Raw genomic sequence first — 17,140 nt, 5'->3', positions numbered from 1 at the left:
AAAACGTTTACTTTATCTTAATTAAGTTAAAGACAATTTCTAATCTCCTTCAATTTATGCGAGACACAGAGGCAGCTCTTATAAAAGCGACAAACGCTGTTAGCCAAGAACCATCGATGCGTTCCAGCCCATTGTCAATGATGCTGTAGATCAATACCCCTGGACTGTTTGTAAATTCATGCTGGCATCTGCTGCACTTATCATAACTGAATTAACTCAAAACTAACAGATGTCTGCTAGAGCTGCAACTTGTCTGCCTGCCCAACTTCTATTGGTCCACATTTCTCATTTTCACTTTTAATTTCATATTCTAATTTCAATAGTTTCTTCTCAGTAATACTACGTTAACTAACCACTGATAACTTTGATCATCTGCGTTGTAAATATTCATCATCTAACAGCAAAAACCACATATGCAGATCATGACTAAAATCACACAGACAGTATTGCAGTGAATGTTCATTTGCCTATTAGGCTTCATAGGTCCTACAATCAAATCTCTTACATATCAAACAAATGAAAATTGTAATGCTCTTTAAACTACAAAGTTGTCCAGCTTTGTACAAACCAGAGCAGGTTGTGTTGGATTCATCCTCATCATTGCCGCAGTCATTGTCGCCGTCACAAAGCCATCGCAGAGGAATACAGCGGTTGTTCTGGCATTTGAATCTGTCAGCTGGGCAGGTGTGCTGGTCTGAGGGAAAAAACCAGAAAAGTATACATGAACACTTCATGTTTTCAGTTTTAATTCCCATTTTTTTGAACAACAGGTTACCTGGTTTATTAAGACCTTCTGAGTTTGATACATCATTAAGCCAATATCACCAGGTATGAGCCATGACCATTAAATAAAAAGGACGCAGTAAACTCACGACTGACGTGTCTAGGGTACGCCCCCTATTCTTTTCCCCAGCAATGCCAAATTGTGAACAACAAATCTGTGTTGAAATCACAGGAATTGAGGCATTGCATTTCTTTACTTATTTAGAAAGTATTTCTGATGTCACAGGAACCACTGAGAGTGAAGCTGGTGTTTTGGATGTTAAAATACTGTCAATGATAAGTCTATGTTTTTGTTGACACCTGCTCACCCGCATGCCCACACACCTGTGTGCCCACCGTCATCCCGAGCTCTCTGAAGCTCTGTTCGCCACCATTGCCTGTCAAAGATTGCGGTGTCTGCAGCACCGCACGAAGGACTTTGTGGACAATAACCTTATATTTTTACGTTCATAAAATGTATCTGAATTGATGTGACAGCAGATGTATGCAATACAATAATACACAGTGTCACATTTTATTTACTTGATTCTGAATGGACAATTTCGGTGCTTATTTTACTTAACTCAAGATTTGACATTTGTTTGTTTTGTACACAGACAGCATATAAAGATAATTATACAGTCTATGGTCTTTCAACAAAAATGTTAACATTCAGATACATTTTCAGCATCCATGACCACCGAGGCTTATTTTAACCATTTAACATAAAACATGAGTTTAGCTCTTGTTTGTCAAAAACCACAAATTTTATTGGACATCCACTCAAATGACCTCCTGTGGGGACTTACTACATTGGAAACCTATCAACATGACTGTTACCCTGCAAAATAATCCTCTCACTCTTTAAATATGTCACTTCAAATGAAGTATAAAAAAGGGCAGAGAATCCAAGACAAATATGAGTCCCTGGTTCTCACTATCGCCTGATGAGGAGAATGCTGGCCTGTGAAATTACAGCCACATTACGCTGCATGGAAAGAGACAATCTTGGAAACTGCAGTTAGCGCTCTGTCGGTTCACGTTAGCTGAGGCACTTAAACAGAATTTTTGTTTATCTATGTGTTGCTGTGTAACCATGACAATGACGTGGTACACTTACGGCAGAGCTCAGGGGCCTCATCACTGTTGTCCAGACAATCGTTGTCCCCGTCACACTTCCAGCGCTCTTGGATGCAGCGGTTGTTCTTGCAGGCAAACTCCCCAGGCTGGCACTGGGGCGGGGGCACGTAGGAGGGGTTGGCTGTAGATGAGATCAGGGGTAGGAGGAGAAACAATTGGGCCATTGAGACAAGAGCTGAGCACCAAAACAAAACAAAGCCTTTTGGTGCCTAGGTCAGCTTTCATCCCTCTTAAAGTTGCAAAAATATTGGTAGAGGATTTTTTAAAAAAAAAAACTTCTCTCCCAATTTGGCAGAGACACTGCATAGTACAGCCTGCAAATGGAAAGTGCAGCCTAGAATTCTTTAACAGCCTCAACTCCTGCTGAGTAATGAATTTTCCTTAACCTTCCACATTGATCTTTGGTGAAACCTTTCTACGGGTAAGGCTGCTAAGTACCTTTGCAGGTGACATTATCAACATCCAGAATTTGATCGTCAGCACAGCCACAGGACCTGCCGTCAGGTATAGCAAGGCAGAGACTGCTGCAGCCACCATTGTTGACTCTACATGCATTGGAGCCTACAAGAAAAGACAAACCAAGATGAAAGTTAGAGTATTATCATAATTTTTCAATATATTTTACTAATTAGCAAGTCATGAAGTGAGAATGAAGGAGTAGTGGGGACGCATACCCTGTTGCTGGTGTGCATCATACACTCTGATCTCAAAGATGGGTGGCCTCTCATTACGGAGCAGAGTGACTGTCTTAGTGACCTGGTCCAGTTTATAGATGCTGCCGCCACGGTACTCGTTCCAAAAGAGGAATTGTTTGTAATGACATAAGCCGAATGCGTGGTTAAGCTCCTGCCCCTCATACACCACCTGAAGAATCAGGAAAGAGATCAAGGTTAGATTTCCAAATATTACCAGCCTTCCAACGAACGAATTGTTGATTTGGCCTTTTTTTTAATTCTGTGGAGTAGAATCTCTTGTATCATCTGCAAATAAACAAATACACCATAGTCTAAAGCTATGTCCACACTAATATGTATTTGTTTTTAGACGGTTACGTCTAGGGGTTTCTTCATTTCACCTACGCGACCTTGCCTTGTGTTGTTGTTGTTTTCTGTTTTGTGCAAATAAATCTTAAAAAATTCAATTGTAGTCATAACATACCAAGCTAAAACATTTTAGTTAGGCCTAAGTACCTTTTGTGATTTCATCCTTCTTGTGTGGGTAATCTTACTCCTTTAGCGTTGCCACAGCTTCCCTCAGCAATGTGTAATGCTCTCCGTACATCTCTAATTTTTGGCTGTATTTGCTTTGTAATGACTTCCAATCTGTGACCCGCCTTGACTGCCTTATACTAATATGCTACTCCAAGTAAGAGTTCCACATGATTGTCATTTTAACCAAAGAAATTTCTGGTCTTTCTTGTCGCCATCACCATAGGATTTCTGTAACTAAGCAACCAACTGCACACATGGGCAGATTATGAGTGAATGGGCCCCTGGGCACAGATATGCAAAATGCTCCATTGCCTCTCTTACCTGCAGCAAGACATACAGATATTTTTGTGGTTTTGTGTCTCTTTATAGTCCTTCTGTTTCTATCTAAGGCCATTTTGTGTCTATTTTTTGGTTGTTTTTCCCTTTTTTTGTGGTTATTTTGTGTGTCATCGTAGGTCTTTTGCATCTAATTGTGGTTGTTTGAGACTGTTTCTGTTCGGTTATATTAATTAGACTGACATTTTGCGGGTGAAGGCCAAGTGGGGCCCCTGGGCCTGTCCCTGGTAGGCCCCATCAGTAATCCATCCATCACCACAGAGTAGACAATCTGCTTCCTATTTACACCTGTATGTGCATGCCCAGTGTATGTGAATGGTTATGTGATATGTGTTTCAGGAATTTTAGTATGAATGGAGATTTTTTCAAACAAAAACTTTTAGTGAGGATGTGTCCTAAATGCGATACCAACCTTTCGCTGAGTGGTGTTGAGATAAACCAACTCAATGCGGTCGTAGTAAGCATCCACCCAGTACAGGATACCCTGAGGAATGTCCAGACTCAAGCCATTGGGCCACAGCACCGTCTTGCTGGTCAGGAACACTTGGTGATGGGAACCATCCATCCAAGCTTTCTTGATCTTCCCTCTATTGCTCTCTGTGGGGTCCTCCTCCCAGTCAGTCCAGTACATCCATCTGGGAGATGAGAAGAGGTATCACCGTGTTCAGATGAGATGTGAGATTAGACAATTCTGTGAGAGCTGAAGTCATCACAATGTTGCTTTTAAGTTTTGATGCCCTTAGAAAGAACATCCCACAAAAAAGAAACAGGGAGTAACCCAAAAAATCCCTTGAAAACTCACCAGCTCCCTCACACCAATGTACCCACTACGTTTAATAAACATCCACAGGGCAAGCAGCGCACACAACTACAGGTAACAAACCTTCAGACCATCCTCTCCCACAACACAGGAAGTATTAATACTAACTGTAACACACAGCTTAGGGTTGGGGCATAATACCAATTCTTAGATGTATCCCAATGCTCTCTTGAAAAATTATGTCTAGAAAAATCAATAAAAAGATTTTAAAAGAAAGAAAAAATATGTTTCAATGCAGAAAAGTCAATAATCGAAATTTTAAACCCATTTCTCAACACTATGCTTGCATGTCAGACAGGGCTCTTCCCTACAGCTACAATTTGATCCATCCAAAGTCCCTCAACCATAATTACTGTTGGTAGGTCAGAAGTAAAAAAATTGAAACATGGCAATACAGGTTAGCTGGGTGCCAGAGTCCCGCATGGTGTCGGGTACCTGCGGATACCCAGCAGGTGATCTGTAAAAGTGATTCATGGGTGTTATTTTGTCTCTTTTCTTTCAGGTTTGGTTCTGGATGGAAAAAAAAGATCTGTGGGTGTTGGATAACAAATATATTAAAATAAATGAGAATTGTAATTGAATTATATGTTTTGTTTTAATCCTCTGACCGCTGACTTTATATGTCAGCTCTGTCTTCTGCAGCAGCTGGATTATGAGAGCCGCTTCAATCTGATGCGTTTTTAACAGATGCGTTGACTATGGAGATGTGCTGCTCATTATTATGACAATAAGCAAAAACATTAATTTAAACTGTATTTCCTGAACTACCTTCATTATAGAATATAATATCTTAGTTTAACAATTAAGGCATGTCGCAAAATGTTTGGGAGCAGGTCTTGAAAATCAGAGCAGTGCTGGACTCTGCCTGGTGCCACAGTGAGTATTAGATAGTTTCTGGCTCGTTGCTGCTTAAATTACAAAAAATTCTTGGACAGCACAACATGGCATCCCGATAGTTAATTTAAGACAGCTGGGTCTCTTGCTGGAAAGGCTGTTCAGTTTTGATCGATAGTTAATGTGGCTACTTATTCAGGCATCACAGACAAGCCAAGCACATAGCATATCTAAGTATAACAGGAGAGAGGAAAGCTGACTGAGGGTCTGCAGGGTACCAAAGTTTCTCAAATGTAATTGAAGCTCAGAGTAAAAACTGGTGAAACACAGGTAGGTGTAAGGGATGTAAAACGTGCATCACTGGGTCGCTTTGTAAAATGTAATGTAATCAGCTGACACATCTCTTTCATCTGTTACAACTTAATCTATTTACTTTAATTATGGGCTACAGAAAATATACTGCATAGTAACACAGCGAGAAAGTCATGCATAGACATTAAAAAAAATGTGTTGCATTAAGATGCATTGACAAGGGTCGCCCAGTAGCTCACTTGGTTGAGCGGACGCCCCATGGACAGAGGCTGTGTCCTCACTGCAGCGGCCGTATGTTTGACTCCAGCCTGCAGCCCTTTGCTGTATGTCATCCCCTCTCTCTCCCCCACTTTCATTTAAAATAAAGGCAATAGCCCCCCAAAAAATCCTAAAAAAAACCCAGATGCATTCATACTTATAATTGCATCGTAGCTCTTTGAATCTGAATCAAATATAATCGCGACGTCCCCCGAGATTCCCATCCCTTCACAGGCTGAATGCATCTTTTCCTTAACATTATAATTGGATTAACAACTTCTACATTGCGTTTGTGAAAAAATAATACTCATCAAATTAAAAATACCCTCCCCTCTAGTGTCTCACCCATGCTGGGGGTCCACCACAATTGCACGAGGGTGACTCATCTTGCCCTCAATGAGAGTCTTGCGGGTCTGAGAAGCCTTCTCCAGCCTGGCAACGCTGATAGTCTTCTTAGGCCCATCATCTGTCCAGTAGAGATTACCTCCCATCCAGTCTACTGCGATCCCCTCTACTGTGTGAATACCTGAGATAAGCAAATGGGTGAGAATAATATAGAAACTATTAGCTGGCCAATTCAGGATGAATATCAAGAGAATAAAGCGAGAACGATATGGAATAACCCAACAGAATTCTTTTCCTCCCTTAAGTGTAGGATTTGTTCCCAGTATCCTATGCAAAGCTATTATTTTATTCTTACCTTCCTTTAGTATGGTGTCTCTCTCTGTGCCATCTATCTTCTGTCGACCAATAATGTAGCTGGTGGCATCAGCAAAGTAGATGAATTCACTCGCAGCGTGAAAATCCAGAGCTCGGGGGTTCATTAGGTTCTCAATGGGAATCATGTACTCATCGGGCACCTTTGCGTTCATGTCCATACCCCTGATGATTCCAGGACGACCCTTACCGTACACCAAGAACAACTCATGGTCTGGTTCTGCAGGAGAGGGTGAAAAAAAAACATCCTCAATGAATAACTGTCATTACTTCTGCCAGCGATTGCGTAACCACCATGACTTCATCACTATCATCAATCATCACTGCTACAACTAATGCGAAGGGGTTCATTTTTGTCAAATTAAATTTTTCCCCCCAGGTCTTGATGTACTTACTCTTGCAGGACTTTCCATCACTGCCAAGGCTGAATCCAGAACGACAGCGGCACGTACGAGTCTTGTGGCTGTTGCCCAGCAGACAGATGTCAGAGCAACCTCCAGCCTTCCCAAACTGATCCAGGGCACAGGCATGGCTGCGCACTAAGCCCAGAGAGAGGGGCACACAAACAAAACAGTCATGAACAACTGTATTTTTTTCAATTTTTCACTAAAAACTACATTTTACAAGAGTACATCTGAACACATCATGAGAACATTATAATTAATCTTCACCTCATACTCATTTTTACTGAATAGAGCTTGAACGCATCATGATGTAACCTCTATCAGCTGTTAGTTCAGGCCACTTGCTTCTAACAGCTAATGTTAACTAACAATCCTGCAGATTTCAACACACATTGGTTGTTCAAAATGTTGCATTAACAAGGAAACAATAGGGTGCGTCATCTTATATTTTTGCGTTATGACTTAAAGTGAAGATATTGACTGCTTTTATTGATTTACCTATATTCTTTTATCTATTACCGAATTCATTCATTGCCTCTTGTTTTATTTTATTTCTTTACTAAGCACGTTGGTAAACGTTTGTTGATTTTAAGTGTACTCTCTAAATCTGACTTGACTAAACTTGACTTGACACTGAAAAAACATTGGCCCGGCATCTTATTTTCCAATAGGCCGATGCCACTCAACGGGGCAAATATCATCCGAAAATGATGTGCAGCCAATAAATCGTGCACCCCTAAAGTCAGCAGTGGAGCTTATCGTCTTCTTGAGCGAGTACCTTGAGGTTGGCGCCTCTGGTGGTACACGTGCAGTGCAGCTCCCCGGTCTACGCGCGTCACCACCTGGAAGTCGGAGCTGTTGAAGCGGTTCACTCGAATCACACTGGTCTTGGGATTGAGGTTGCCTTCATCTGAGTTGGTGGCATAAAGGTAGTTCTCAAATACAGTCAGCCCATACAGGTGCTCAATCTGAAATACAGCGAGAGAATAAAGCAGCAAAATTAAGTTGTCTTGCCACAAAAAAAGCTGACGTTCTCAGTAAAAACAGTTCATAGTGCATGACTTATGGCTCTTGAGATATTGTTTGTGTAGACATTTTTATCTTGAACGCTGTCTGCTAAATTCTACAAAATGAAACTTTCCAAACATCTATTTATCAGTATAAAACAGACTTTGACAGGTTCTAAAAAAAGTGAAGAGATCTCTGACAGACAGAGACAGACAAACACAAACACAGACAGAGACACACGGAGAGATAAAGAGAGAGAGTCTGTGTAAACTTGGCACAGGGCTGCATAATGGCCCCACTTCCCATCTGCTGTTAAACAGAGAGAAGCTTTACTTTTATATGGGTAGATTCTGTGCAGCTCTCCTCTACTGTCAGAAAGATGTATGGGTTGGGATCATATTACCTCCCCCACCTCTCGCACACACCGCCACCACCATCACTGCAGTCCTGATTTCATTAAGATCATTACTCCACTTTAAGTTTGAGCCAAGCTTCGCTAGGGCTAGACTAATATGTTTAGAGAGGCACTAGCCAGGAAAATCACACAGTCTTTAAGTAATATCAATCAAGGCAATAAAAAGGACTAATCCTCAGGAGAGGCTGGCTCTCTTTGCCGTGATACATAGAAGACAACTGGAAAACCACACTGCTTCTAAAGATGATATTAAATCTGTGATGAGACCGATTTGGAAAACAGATGTTTTGTGTTATCGAAGGGAAGACAGAAAAAGTCAGTAGGGACTCTGGGCTATGGTTGTATAGTTCAACCTTTAAAAAGAAGGCTGAATGATTAAAAATCTATATTCTTCACTGCATCTTTGTGTGTGTTTGGGTGTTGTTGGCATTTTGTGAGAGCACACTCCCCAAACCATTCTTCAAAACTCACCAGCAGGCCCTGGATGATGGTGTGTCGGTTCTTGCCCTCGTAGTCAACCACTTCAATGTAGTCCAGGTAAGCATCAGCCCAGTACACCAACCGGTTGACCAGGTCCAGTGTGATACCATGGGGGAAGACAATCTTGCTGTCCACCAGCTTAGTGCGGTTCTGGCCATCCATGTCACAGCGTTCCACCCTCGGCGTAGACCCGTAGTCTGTGAAGAACACTTTGCTGTAGAAGAAGAAGAGGAGCAAAAACGAAGCGTTCAGTAATAATATGATGACCGAAATCGGTATTTCACCAATGACAAAATTATATGACTGGATGACTGCTCTTTGACTTCATGTATGTTTCATAGTTAACTTGTCTGTACAGAGAGCGCCTGTGGAAGACGTGGAGGAAACCAAATTCCATCGAGTGGCATAGAGAGGGGCAAGAATGACCTTTATTTGTAGGCCAACACAGAAGTTAACATCGCTGTGATTCCCTCAACAAAATGCCAATGGGATTTTTCCATTGGATTGTGGTTCATTGCAGAAAATAAGCTCTGTGACGAACAAATGTTTATGATTCTTGCAAGTTTTGTTAAGCAAAAACATCTTCACAAACTAACACCACTTTCATGATTTTTGAAGCCTAAATGCAATGATCAGGAGTAAAAGCCAATGTGCTTTCAACGAACTACACCACGATTGCATGACATAACGTTGCCGCCACAACAAGGCTGTAAAGTCTCAAACCCCAATTTGCTTAACCACCAGTTATCTCATAGTAGTAATGACACTAACTTCAATACTAGAATTGCATCAAGAGGCTGTTTTACATTTCCTGTTTCAACAACTACACATATATTTTGTTGAATATTTTGTTTCATATTATATCAGTGTGATAACTAATGAGGAAATCATTAATCATTTTATTTTCTCAGTTATTGTATATGCTGTTTTAGAAGCACTACTATAATTTTTGTGTTGTATCAAATGTTTGACTATTTAGATAAAGTGTGGCTACAAGTTGTCATTGTTGTAATTATTGTCATAAGTAATTTCATGTTGCTGATTTATTGATTTTTGCTCCCTTATGACATGGATTTTTAATTACATATTTGTATTACATTCTGAGGTAATGTTCACTTGTTTGGACCCTGGAAAGAGTAGTTGCTACCTTGGTAATGACTAATGGGTTAATTAAAATAAAGACAAATATTTGGCTTGACATTACACCATTGAGCATAACTTAGATATCTGCATTGGTAATTTAATGGATTAAAATGATTTTCAGCAGAAGTGATACTTAAGAAAAAGGGAACTACATCAGGTACCAGCTGGTCAGTATCAGGAACCTGAAACAGCCAACATGCAAGTGTAAATGTGGTGCACAAGTATCTGTCTAGGTTTCCATCTGGAGGAAGTGCTTTGATTCTTGACCGCCTGCTTGGTCAGCATGTCTTCTGATCATAAGACAGCATTTTCCTCTCAAGTGTTTATAAAACGGCACTGAGGGTATCATTAGGTCAAGAAGACTGGAGGGAAGTACAGACCCCATAGTCGGGTCGAGGGCGATGCCTTTAGGGTTGTACAGCTCTTGGTCCAGCAGGGTCACGCATGTCTGGCCTTTCACGTTGCAGACAAACACCCGGTCGTCCACGTCATCCACAAAGTAGAAGTTTCCGGTCAGCCAGTCAATAGCCATCTGCTCCACATCTGAGGGATGCAGAGGAGAGAGAGAGAACAGGACAGAGCCATTAAAAACAAACACAACCTCAAGGGACTATAGTCACATAACTCTAAGTCATATACCGGCCTTGTTTCAAAACCTCTCACTTTATCATAATGCCATGACCCTCTCTTCAAAAATACCAACACTCTTGAAACATAAAATAACAGAGCTGCATTAATGAGCTTCAGTCGTCATCCTGCACTACTGGGTCAAACAGGTTGTCCATTACCAGCACTCCACTCGTCTTTGATTAAGGCACGCAAGGTACGGGGGAGGGAAAGAAACACAACAAGTGACAGATACAGAGTGAGAGGTGAAGGCCAGCACTTTCTAAGTTGAACTTGTTTCAATAAACTTGAGCAATAACACAGAACTTCTGTAAGGACTTAACTTTTCAGTGAAGTTCAGCATAAACTGTAATAAGATAGTATGTACGGCTCACTCATTGTAAATGCAAAAGAAAATGATTATGATGAGAAAATCGTTCAAAAAGTTTTACTGGGTCATTGTGCCTTCATTGGAGCAACATAAATTAAACAGTATAATATTACACAACCCTGATCAATAAATAAAGTGTTACCACTGCAAGAAAGGAGCATGAACCTCTTGCAGATTTTGGGAACCATACCAGTGTTTTAGGAGGAGGAACTAGATTGAAATATCGCAGACTTGTCTAACAGACCCCGCATAGGGTTGTAGCGATGTACCGAGTACACACGGTGAAAAAATGGACGGTTATCATACCGTCCACTTTCATTTATCTACATTAATGAAAAAAATGCAAGTTGATGGAGAAACTCACTTTTATCCCAGTTATTTTCAAAAGGGAGACTTTTAATACATACTTTCAATCAAAAACTGGTTCCAAGTTTCAGTTTTAGTAATACAATGTTTAACTAAAAAAAGCTCTTCTGTTTTCATTTTTAAGGGTCTTTGTAGCTGATAGTAATAATAATACCAAAACACTGTGAATATTATCTGAGACAGAAATGTACTGTTAAAATCTCATACCGTTGCAATCCTGACCCTGCTGCAGATACAACGTCTGTACAACTTTATTTGCAAAATATGGAAGTACACAGTGTCACTATCAATATTAGAATGTTAACAAAGAAAAAAATGCCAACTTCCCGATTACATTTCAAAAACAGTGCGATAAATTTCAATGACCAGCTGTAAAAAAAGAAACAAGAGGCATGGCTCTAAGGTATTTCAGGAATCAACGTCAAGATCAGTCAAAGTGACCCAAAATACCTCTCACAAAGTAACATTTTGTAACCCCAGTGCTTACTGAGCCGACCTAGAAAGAGGAAGCTTTACAGATGAAGAAGTTTATTTCAGATGTATGCCCAGCATTTAGGGGTTTGAAGTGTTGAGTTAGCACTGGAAACATTTCTCACTCTGTGAAAAACTCTGTCCTGTATGAGACTGGGTGCAGAAATCCCAGATCACAGGGAGACACAGCTGTGGGAGAAGAGGGGGGCTTGAAGATACATACAACCTTGTGTTTTAACAGCTGCCACCACACTTCCTTTCAAAGCACAACACTGTATACACACATACACATCACACAGGCTCACTACTCACATACGGTATCAAAGTGACCACACGTGTCTCTCCAGTTAATCTGAGGGACAACTTTGATGTTGGGGTACACAAGAGGGGTCTAACACCGTTGACAGTGAGCCCGTTCCAGAGCTTTGACCGTTTATTGAGAAAACATCTGTACTGAAGCCCCCCCAACGATGATAACTATGCTCCTCAAAGACAGAGCCAAAGCAAGCTTCACAACAGAGCATACACACATCTGGGCCTGATGTAGAGCCCCCGACTCCACCTACCAAACATACACAGAGCTTCAAAGGGCCTGCTCCACATGGGACTTACAGTATGCTCGGTTATGCTACAATATAAGCAGGGCTGAGGAGAAAATGAGAAACCGTGACGGATGGGGAAGAAATACAGAAAGATACTGATGGCAAAATAAATCTATCTAAGAACATCAAACGTTTTGGTCCATCTTCAAGCTGGAAATTATTTATTGACAGTCGGCAAAGGTAGTGGTCATCTCACATCTTGGAGGGAGGTAACTGTAAATACATGAGGTGATAAAACAATCAAAAGAGCAGGGGGAGGGAGTGAAAACCAGTCCAAGATGTTTCATAAACATCAGAACCAAGATTCTGACAACAGGGGAGAGTTTGTCATGGAGTAGAGGGATAGCGATACTCCCCTTGGTATCAGCTCTAAAACCATACTCCTTTAAAGAAATCCAGCTGGAAGCCTGGCTGCACAAGGCATTGATTAGACTCATGTAAAGAGTAGAGGGGCCAGTTGCGCAACACTATGACTATTGCGTTGTATAACAGCCTACAACTAGTGGACCCCCTTATCCAGAGAGCCGGCCAGCCTGTTGACGTCCTCGCTCATTCAGATTCTGGTAAGTGGAAAGTTTGCTGGGAAACCGAATGAACCCACCCCTTTCTCCTCATCCAACCACCCTGCCCTCACAACCCCTTTTCACTTCCTGCCCTTAACACCTACCAGCTCACACTGCTCTGAGGAAACGTTTCACAAACTGAGGGGGTCCTACTGGCAACAACAAACATGCTTTCTGCCCAAACAGCATAGGTATTTACATACAGGGCCACAGCCTATTTAGTTCTTCAACATAGTCACACATCGGCGCCTAGGCTCAGAAATATTTGTACTTGAATGTTATTTCCTCTCTTTGCATGTCAGTGTAAGAATTCCTATAGTTACATGTTTGCAAAGTAGTGCAAAGCAGAAATGAATCGTCATCATGCTGTTTCGATAATCCTCCCCGTACCAAGAGTATCCTATTAATCTGTGCAAAACCTCTTTAACCTCCTAAGAGCACAGTTTTGGTTAGCGGTTATGATTTTCCATAAGATTCAGACATATGACCTCTATTTAAGAGGCTATAATTCTAGTTATGCCATCAGCAAAGTAATCAGTAATGAGACGTGATTCCACCCATGACAAAAAAAAAGAGGATAAGAAATTATAAAAACTAAGTCCTTCAGGCAGAATAGAGGTGTTGTTTGGATAAAGGTGACACAAGAGAGAATTATGTTTAGAGCTACAGTTCTTTCTACTTGTTTTAAGTAAATATTACTTAAAATATTAAGTTTGATTGCATTACTTAATCAGTCTTAGTATACTGTGCTGTCGTGAATAAAATCCACAAGGCCAAACAATCAACCATCGGGACCCGGTCTTCCCTTATTGATAAAGTGAAAAATCTTTTTGGACCATTGAACCTATGCATATACTGTTGTTTTATTTCATTATCTTTTTTTTTCCTGTCTTTATTCCCTCATAATCTCTTTTTTTCTTCTCCAGCTGATCTACTAAAGCCAACTGTAATGTGGATTATGTTGCTTTCATAGGAGGGGGGTGGAGAATATTGTTGTGTATCCGTGTGATTGTTTCCCATGATTAACAATATATAAATTGATAAAACACCAATCTAAAAATAAGATCTAAAAAATTAGCTTTCAAGTTGGAGGGCTGGCCTGCTGTCCAAATGTGTAACCATTTTTTGGGAGAACAGAAAATCTACATCATATGTTTTGTGAGTATACGCCAACAAGAAGTCATTTTAAAAAAATTGAAGAGATATAATGCATTGTGTGTTTAAAAGTGAACAAGATGCACAGAATTCTCGCAACTTAAATATTTGTCTTAAATGAATAATAGAGAATGCATAATTAAATTGAAATAATTAGGTCATTATAACTTAAAACATAGAGTCAAGAAGGATGGGGAAGATTTTACTGCAGATTTGAATACAGATTATTTGGCTTTTAGTGTATTGAACTTAAAATTTCCCTTCCAGTCTTATCAGCATGTAAGTCAGTTTCAATCAAATAAATTAGTTTTGATCTATTACTTAATTCTTTTAATCACGTGCCTAAAATGTTTTAAGTAAAATCAACTTATCCAGATTTACAGTGTAGATTCGCAATAACATCAGAAAAAATGTGACCTTCATTTTTTTCGTTTTGTAGATCTAATCATATATCTACAAAGACCTTCTGTGCACTGATTTATTCTGGGTAAAAAAAAATCCTTAAGAACAGAGGCTAGGGGGAGGGAGGGAGGGAGGGAGGAAGGAAGGAGGACTGCACGATGGGCAGAGGGACATGGCGAGAGGGGCTGTGGAGTTCCGCTCGGAGCATGGAAAGGATGGGACGGGTAGACTAGTCTGCTCCCCTTTTATCTTCCCAGTCAGAAAATCACACATGCAAACAGAGCAGACCACATCTGGAACACTCGTCTACTTATCTGTTCTGCTCTCTCAGGCTCCCACAAGCTATAAATCACCCTGTTTGTGTGAACCCTGCACCAACTCCCACGTTCCTTCATCCATATCCATCTAAGGCCAATCCCCAGGTCTGTCCACCACACTGCACCTGAGCCCTGCTCGTTATAAAACACTGAACAGAGTCCATACTGGCACCAATTATAGGATCTGAGGTTGTTTCAAAAGAGTAAGTTCCCCTTCAAGAAAAGGAAAGGCAAATGCTTTAATCAGGACAGGTCACAAGCTTAGTGGATCTTTTAAAGCTAATCACCACAAGGGAACCGTACAGAATATGCACCAAAGGGCCTTTTGATTCAGCTGGTATCCAAAAAAAATTAACAAAGATGTTTTTGCACTCTTATCACAGCTGAAAGCCCAAAATGATGCAGCATAAAAATGTGGAGTCAGCCAAAGTGCATAGAGAGCCTCTTGTCTGTTTGTCTGTTTGCTCCTGAGTGACTGACAACAACAGACATGACTGGATCCACACTGTTAGCGCTCTCCACAGTGTTTTACACTGGAGGTGGGCCACCGTACCTTGACTCTGTCAACTACTCTAAAGGTGAGAAAACATTCAGAAAACAGTCAAAGTTGAGTGCAATTTAACCAATAAGGTTAAAGACTGCCTGGAAAGTTATTGTGGGTATCATTGCAGTCATTTAAAATGATATTTTAAATCTTATTTTAAATGTCACTGAAATGTGTGGGACTCTGCACCATACATTAAAAACATGGCACATTATCCTATAAAAACATGACACAAGTTCATGAAATAATTTTTTTTTTTAATTTTAACATTTTTCTAAGATTTTATTTTTTATCCCAGTTTCCAACTTGCCACATGCAGGGCTGGGCGAACAGACCAATCTATGTTTTTCCTGTTACTCTGTTATTAACATAGGTAGATGACAAATGCTCATTTTTTGTAAAGCAACATTTGGCTAGGAAGACTTGAAATTTCAGTGCAAATTATGTCAAAATGTAATCTAAATTTAGTAAATCAATAAAATAATGATGTTAATAATAAGTTTAACAAACTAATATTTCTGGTGCTCACTAGTGTTGGCAGCAACGTTTAATCAACCAGCTGAATTATTGCACACATCCCCACCTGAAATTCACAATGCCTGAACTAACATCTTGATAAAAGTTTGTAAAATATAACATTAACATATGAAAAAGGGGAATGGTGCCATTTCATACAGCAGAAGACATACATTTAATGAGTGTGGCTATTGTTCAGCATCACAAGACGAGATGCTACAAAACCTGCTACAAAATATGTGTCATGTAATGCTGTGTGGATATAAAGATAGTTTCTGCGATTATGACGATTATGAAGTTACAGCCTGTAGCTTTAAATCTATTCACAAGTGGGTCAGCGCATACAGAACTATGCACAGTGACAGCTAAACATAAATGAGTGAAAAATCTCAATTTATGAAAGGCAATATGTCACTAAGTAATGGGTGCATGCGTCAAAGGTATTTGGGTTGATGTCTCTGTGTCTCTCTGAGCGTGTTTGCGTCTGAGCTGCAGCTATGAGCGCGTTTAAGTGACCTGACTGGACAGGACATGAGACGGCCGGAGGAATGTAGGGGCTGTTCAGGCTGACATAACCCAGCAGAGGAATGTAAATACCATCTGCATGACCACTCACATATACACACACACACCTCTGAGGTACAGCAAACCACTACCTTCTCTCTCTCTCTCTCTCTCTCTCTCTCTCTCTCTCTCTCTCTCTCATTTTATCATTCTTCTGTCTCTTTTGCTTCAATCTCTCTCTAAGGATCCCTACATACTTCCTCCTCTCGCCCCCATTTACCTCTCAGACCACTTAACAGAGCGATGGAAAAAAGCAAGCTAACACAATGAGGGCGAGGTGGGATATGGGCCACTCATGGGAGTGCAGTGAATCAACTGGAAAAACCCCATTTTAGGACGCTGGGGTTCACTGAGCCTCTGAGCCTCGGCTCTGCCCCGGCTGTCAGCGGTGACAGCAGTTGCACAAGCTTCATTTGAAGTGGATATGAGCCGAGGCACTTCTAATCACGTCGCAGGTTTCTCGGGTCTACACACCCAGCACTCTCCACTTGTTTTCTTCACGTCTGCCGTTCCAAGCCCGGGGCCAATTCTCAAGGGAACGCTTTCCACACGCACGAATGTATGCGCGCAAACCCACACCCACACATTTGCTTTTATGTTTTGTCTACATTTCTGCCCCCATTCTTAGAGAGCAACGGTTCTGTCAGCCAAGCAAATAAAAACAAACCTTGTCAGGCTTGTAATCAGGGATAAATCATGTCAGCATTATGTGAGCAAGTCTCTCACAGGGAAGTGTTCACATGCTCTGTATGTTAGTCTGTGTCTGGGTGTTGCCCAAGACATGAGAGTCAGTGAGTTAAGAT

General features: G+C 40.8%; 1 protein-coding gene across 1 annotated transcript in view; it reads right to left on the bottom strand.

Annotated features, from left to right (window-relative positions):
- LOC121946721 (low-density lipoprotein receptor-related protein 1) overlaps positions 1-17,140 on the bottom strand; it is a 108,797-nt gene that overhangs the window by 47,290 nt on the left and 44,367 nt on the right. The window contains exons 7-17 of the mRNA XM_042491442.2: positions 10,221-10,383; positions 8,689-8,911; positions 7,573-7,762; positions 6,786-6,929; positions 6,374-6,610; positions 6,019-6,199; positions 3,862-4,084; positions 2,577-2,766; positions 2,341-2,463; positions 1,883-2,023; positions 569-694 (exon numbers count right to left, since the gene is read on the bottom strand). Coding sequence (XP_042347376.2) covers positions 569-694; positions 1,883-2,023; positions 2,341-2,463; positions 2,577-2,766; positions 3,862-4,084; positions 6,019-6,199; positions 6,374-6,610; positions 6,786-6,929; positions 7,573-7,762; positions 8,689-8,911; positions 10,221-10,383 — 1,941 coding nt within the window. The remainder of the gene's footprint in view (positions 1-568; positions 695-1,882; positions 2,024-2,340; positions 2,464-2,576; positions 2,767-3,861; positions 4,085-6,018; positions 6,200-6,373; positions 6,611-6,785; positions 6,930-7,572; positions 7,763-8,688; positions 8,912-10,220; positions 10,384-17,140) is intronic.

This window comes from Plectropomus leopardus, chromosome 9 (assembly GCF_026936395.1).
Source record: "Plectropomus leopardus strain MGB_pleo_1.0 chromosome 9, ASM2693639v1, whole genome shotgun sequence".
Taxonomy (NCBI): Eukaryota; Metazoa; Chordata; class Actinopteri; order Perciformes; family Serranidae; genus Plectropomus; species Plectropomus leopardus.
Note: the sequence above shows the minus strand (reverse complement) of the source record. Positions and strands in the feature narration are given on the sequence as shown.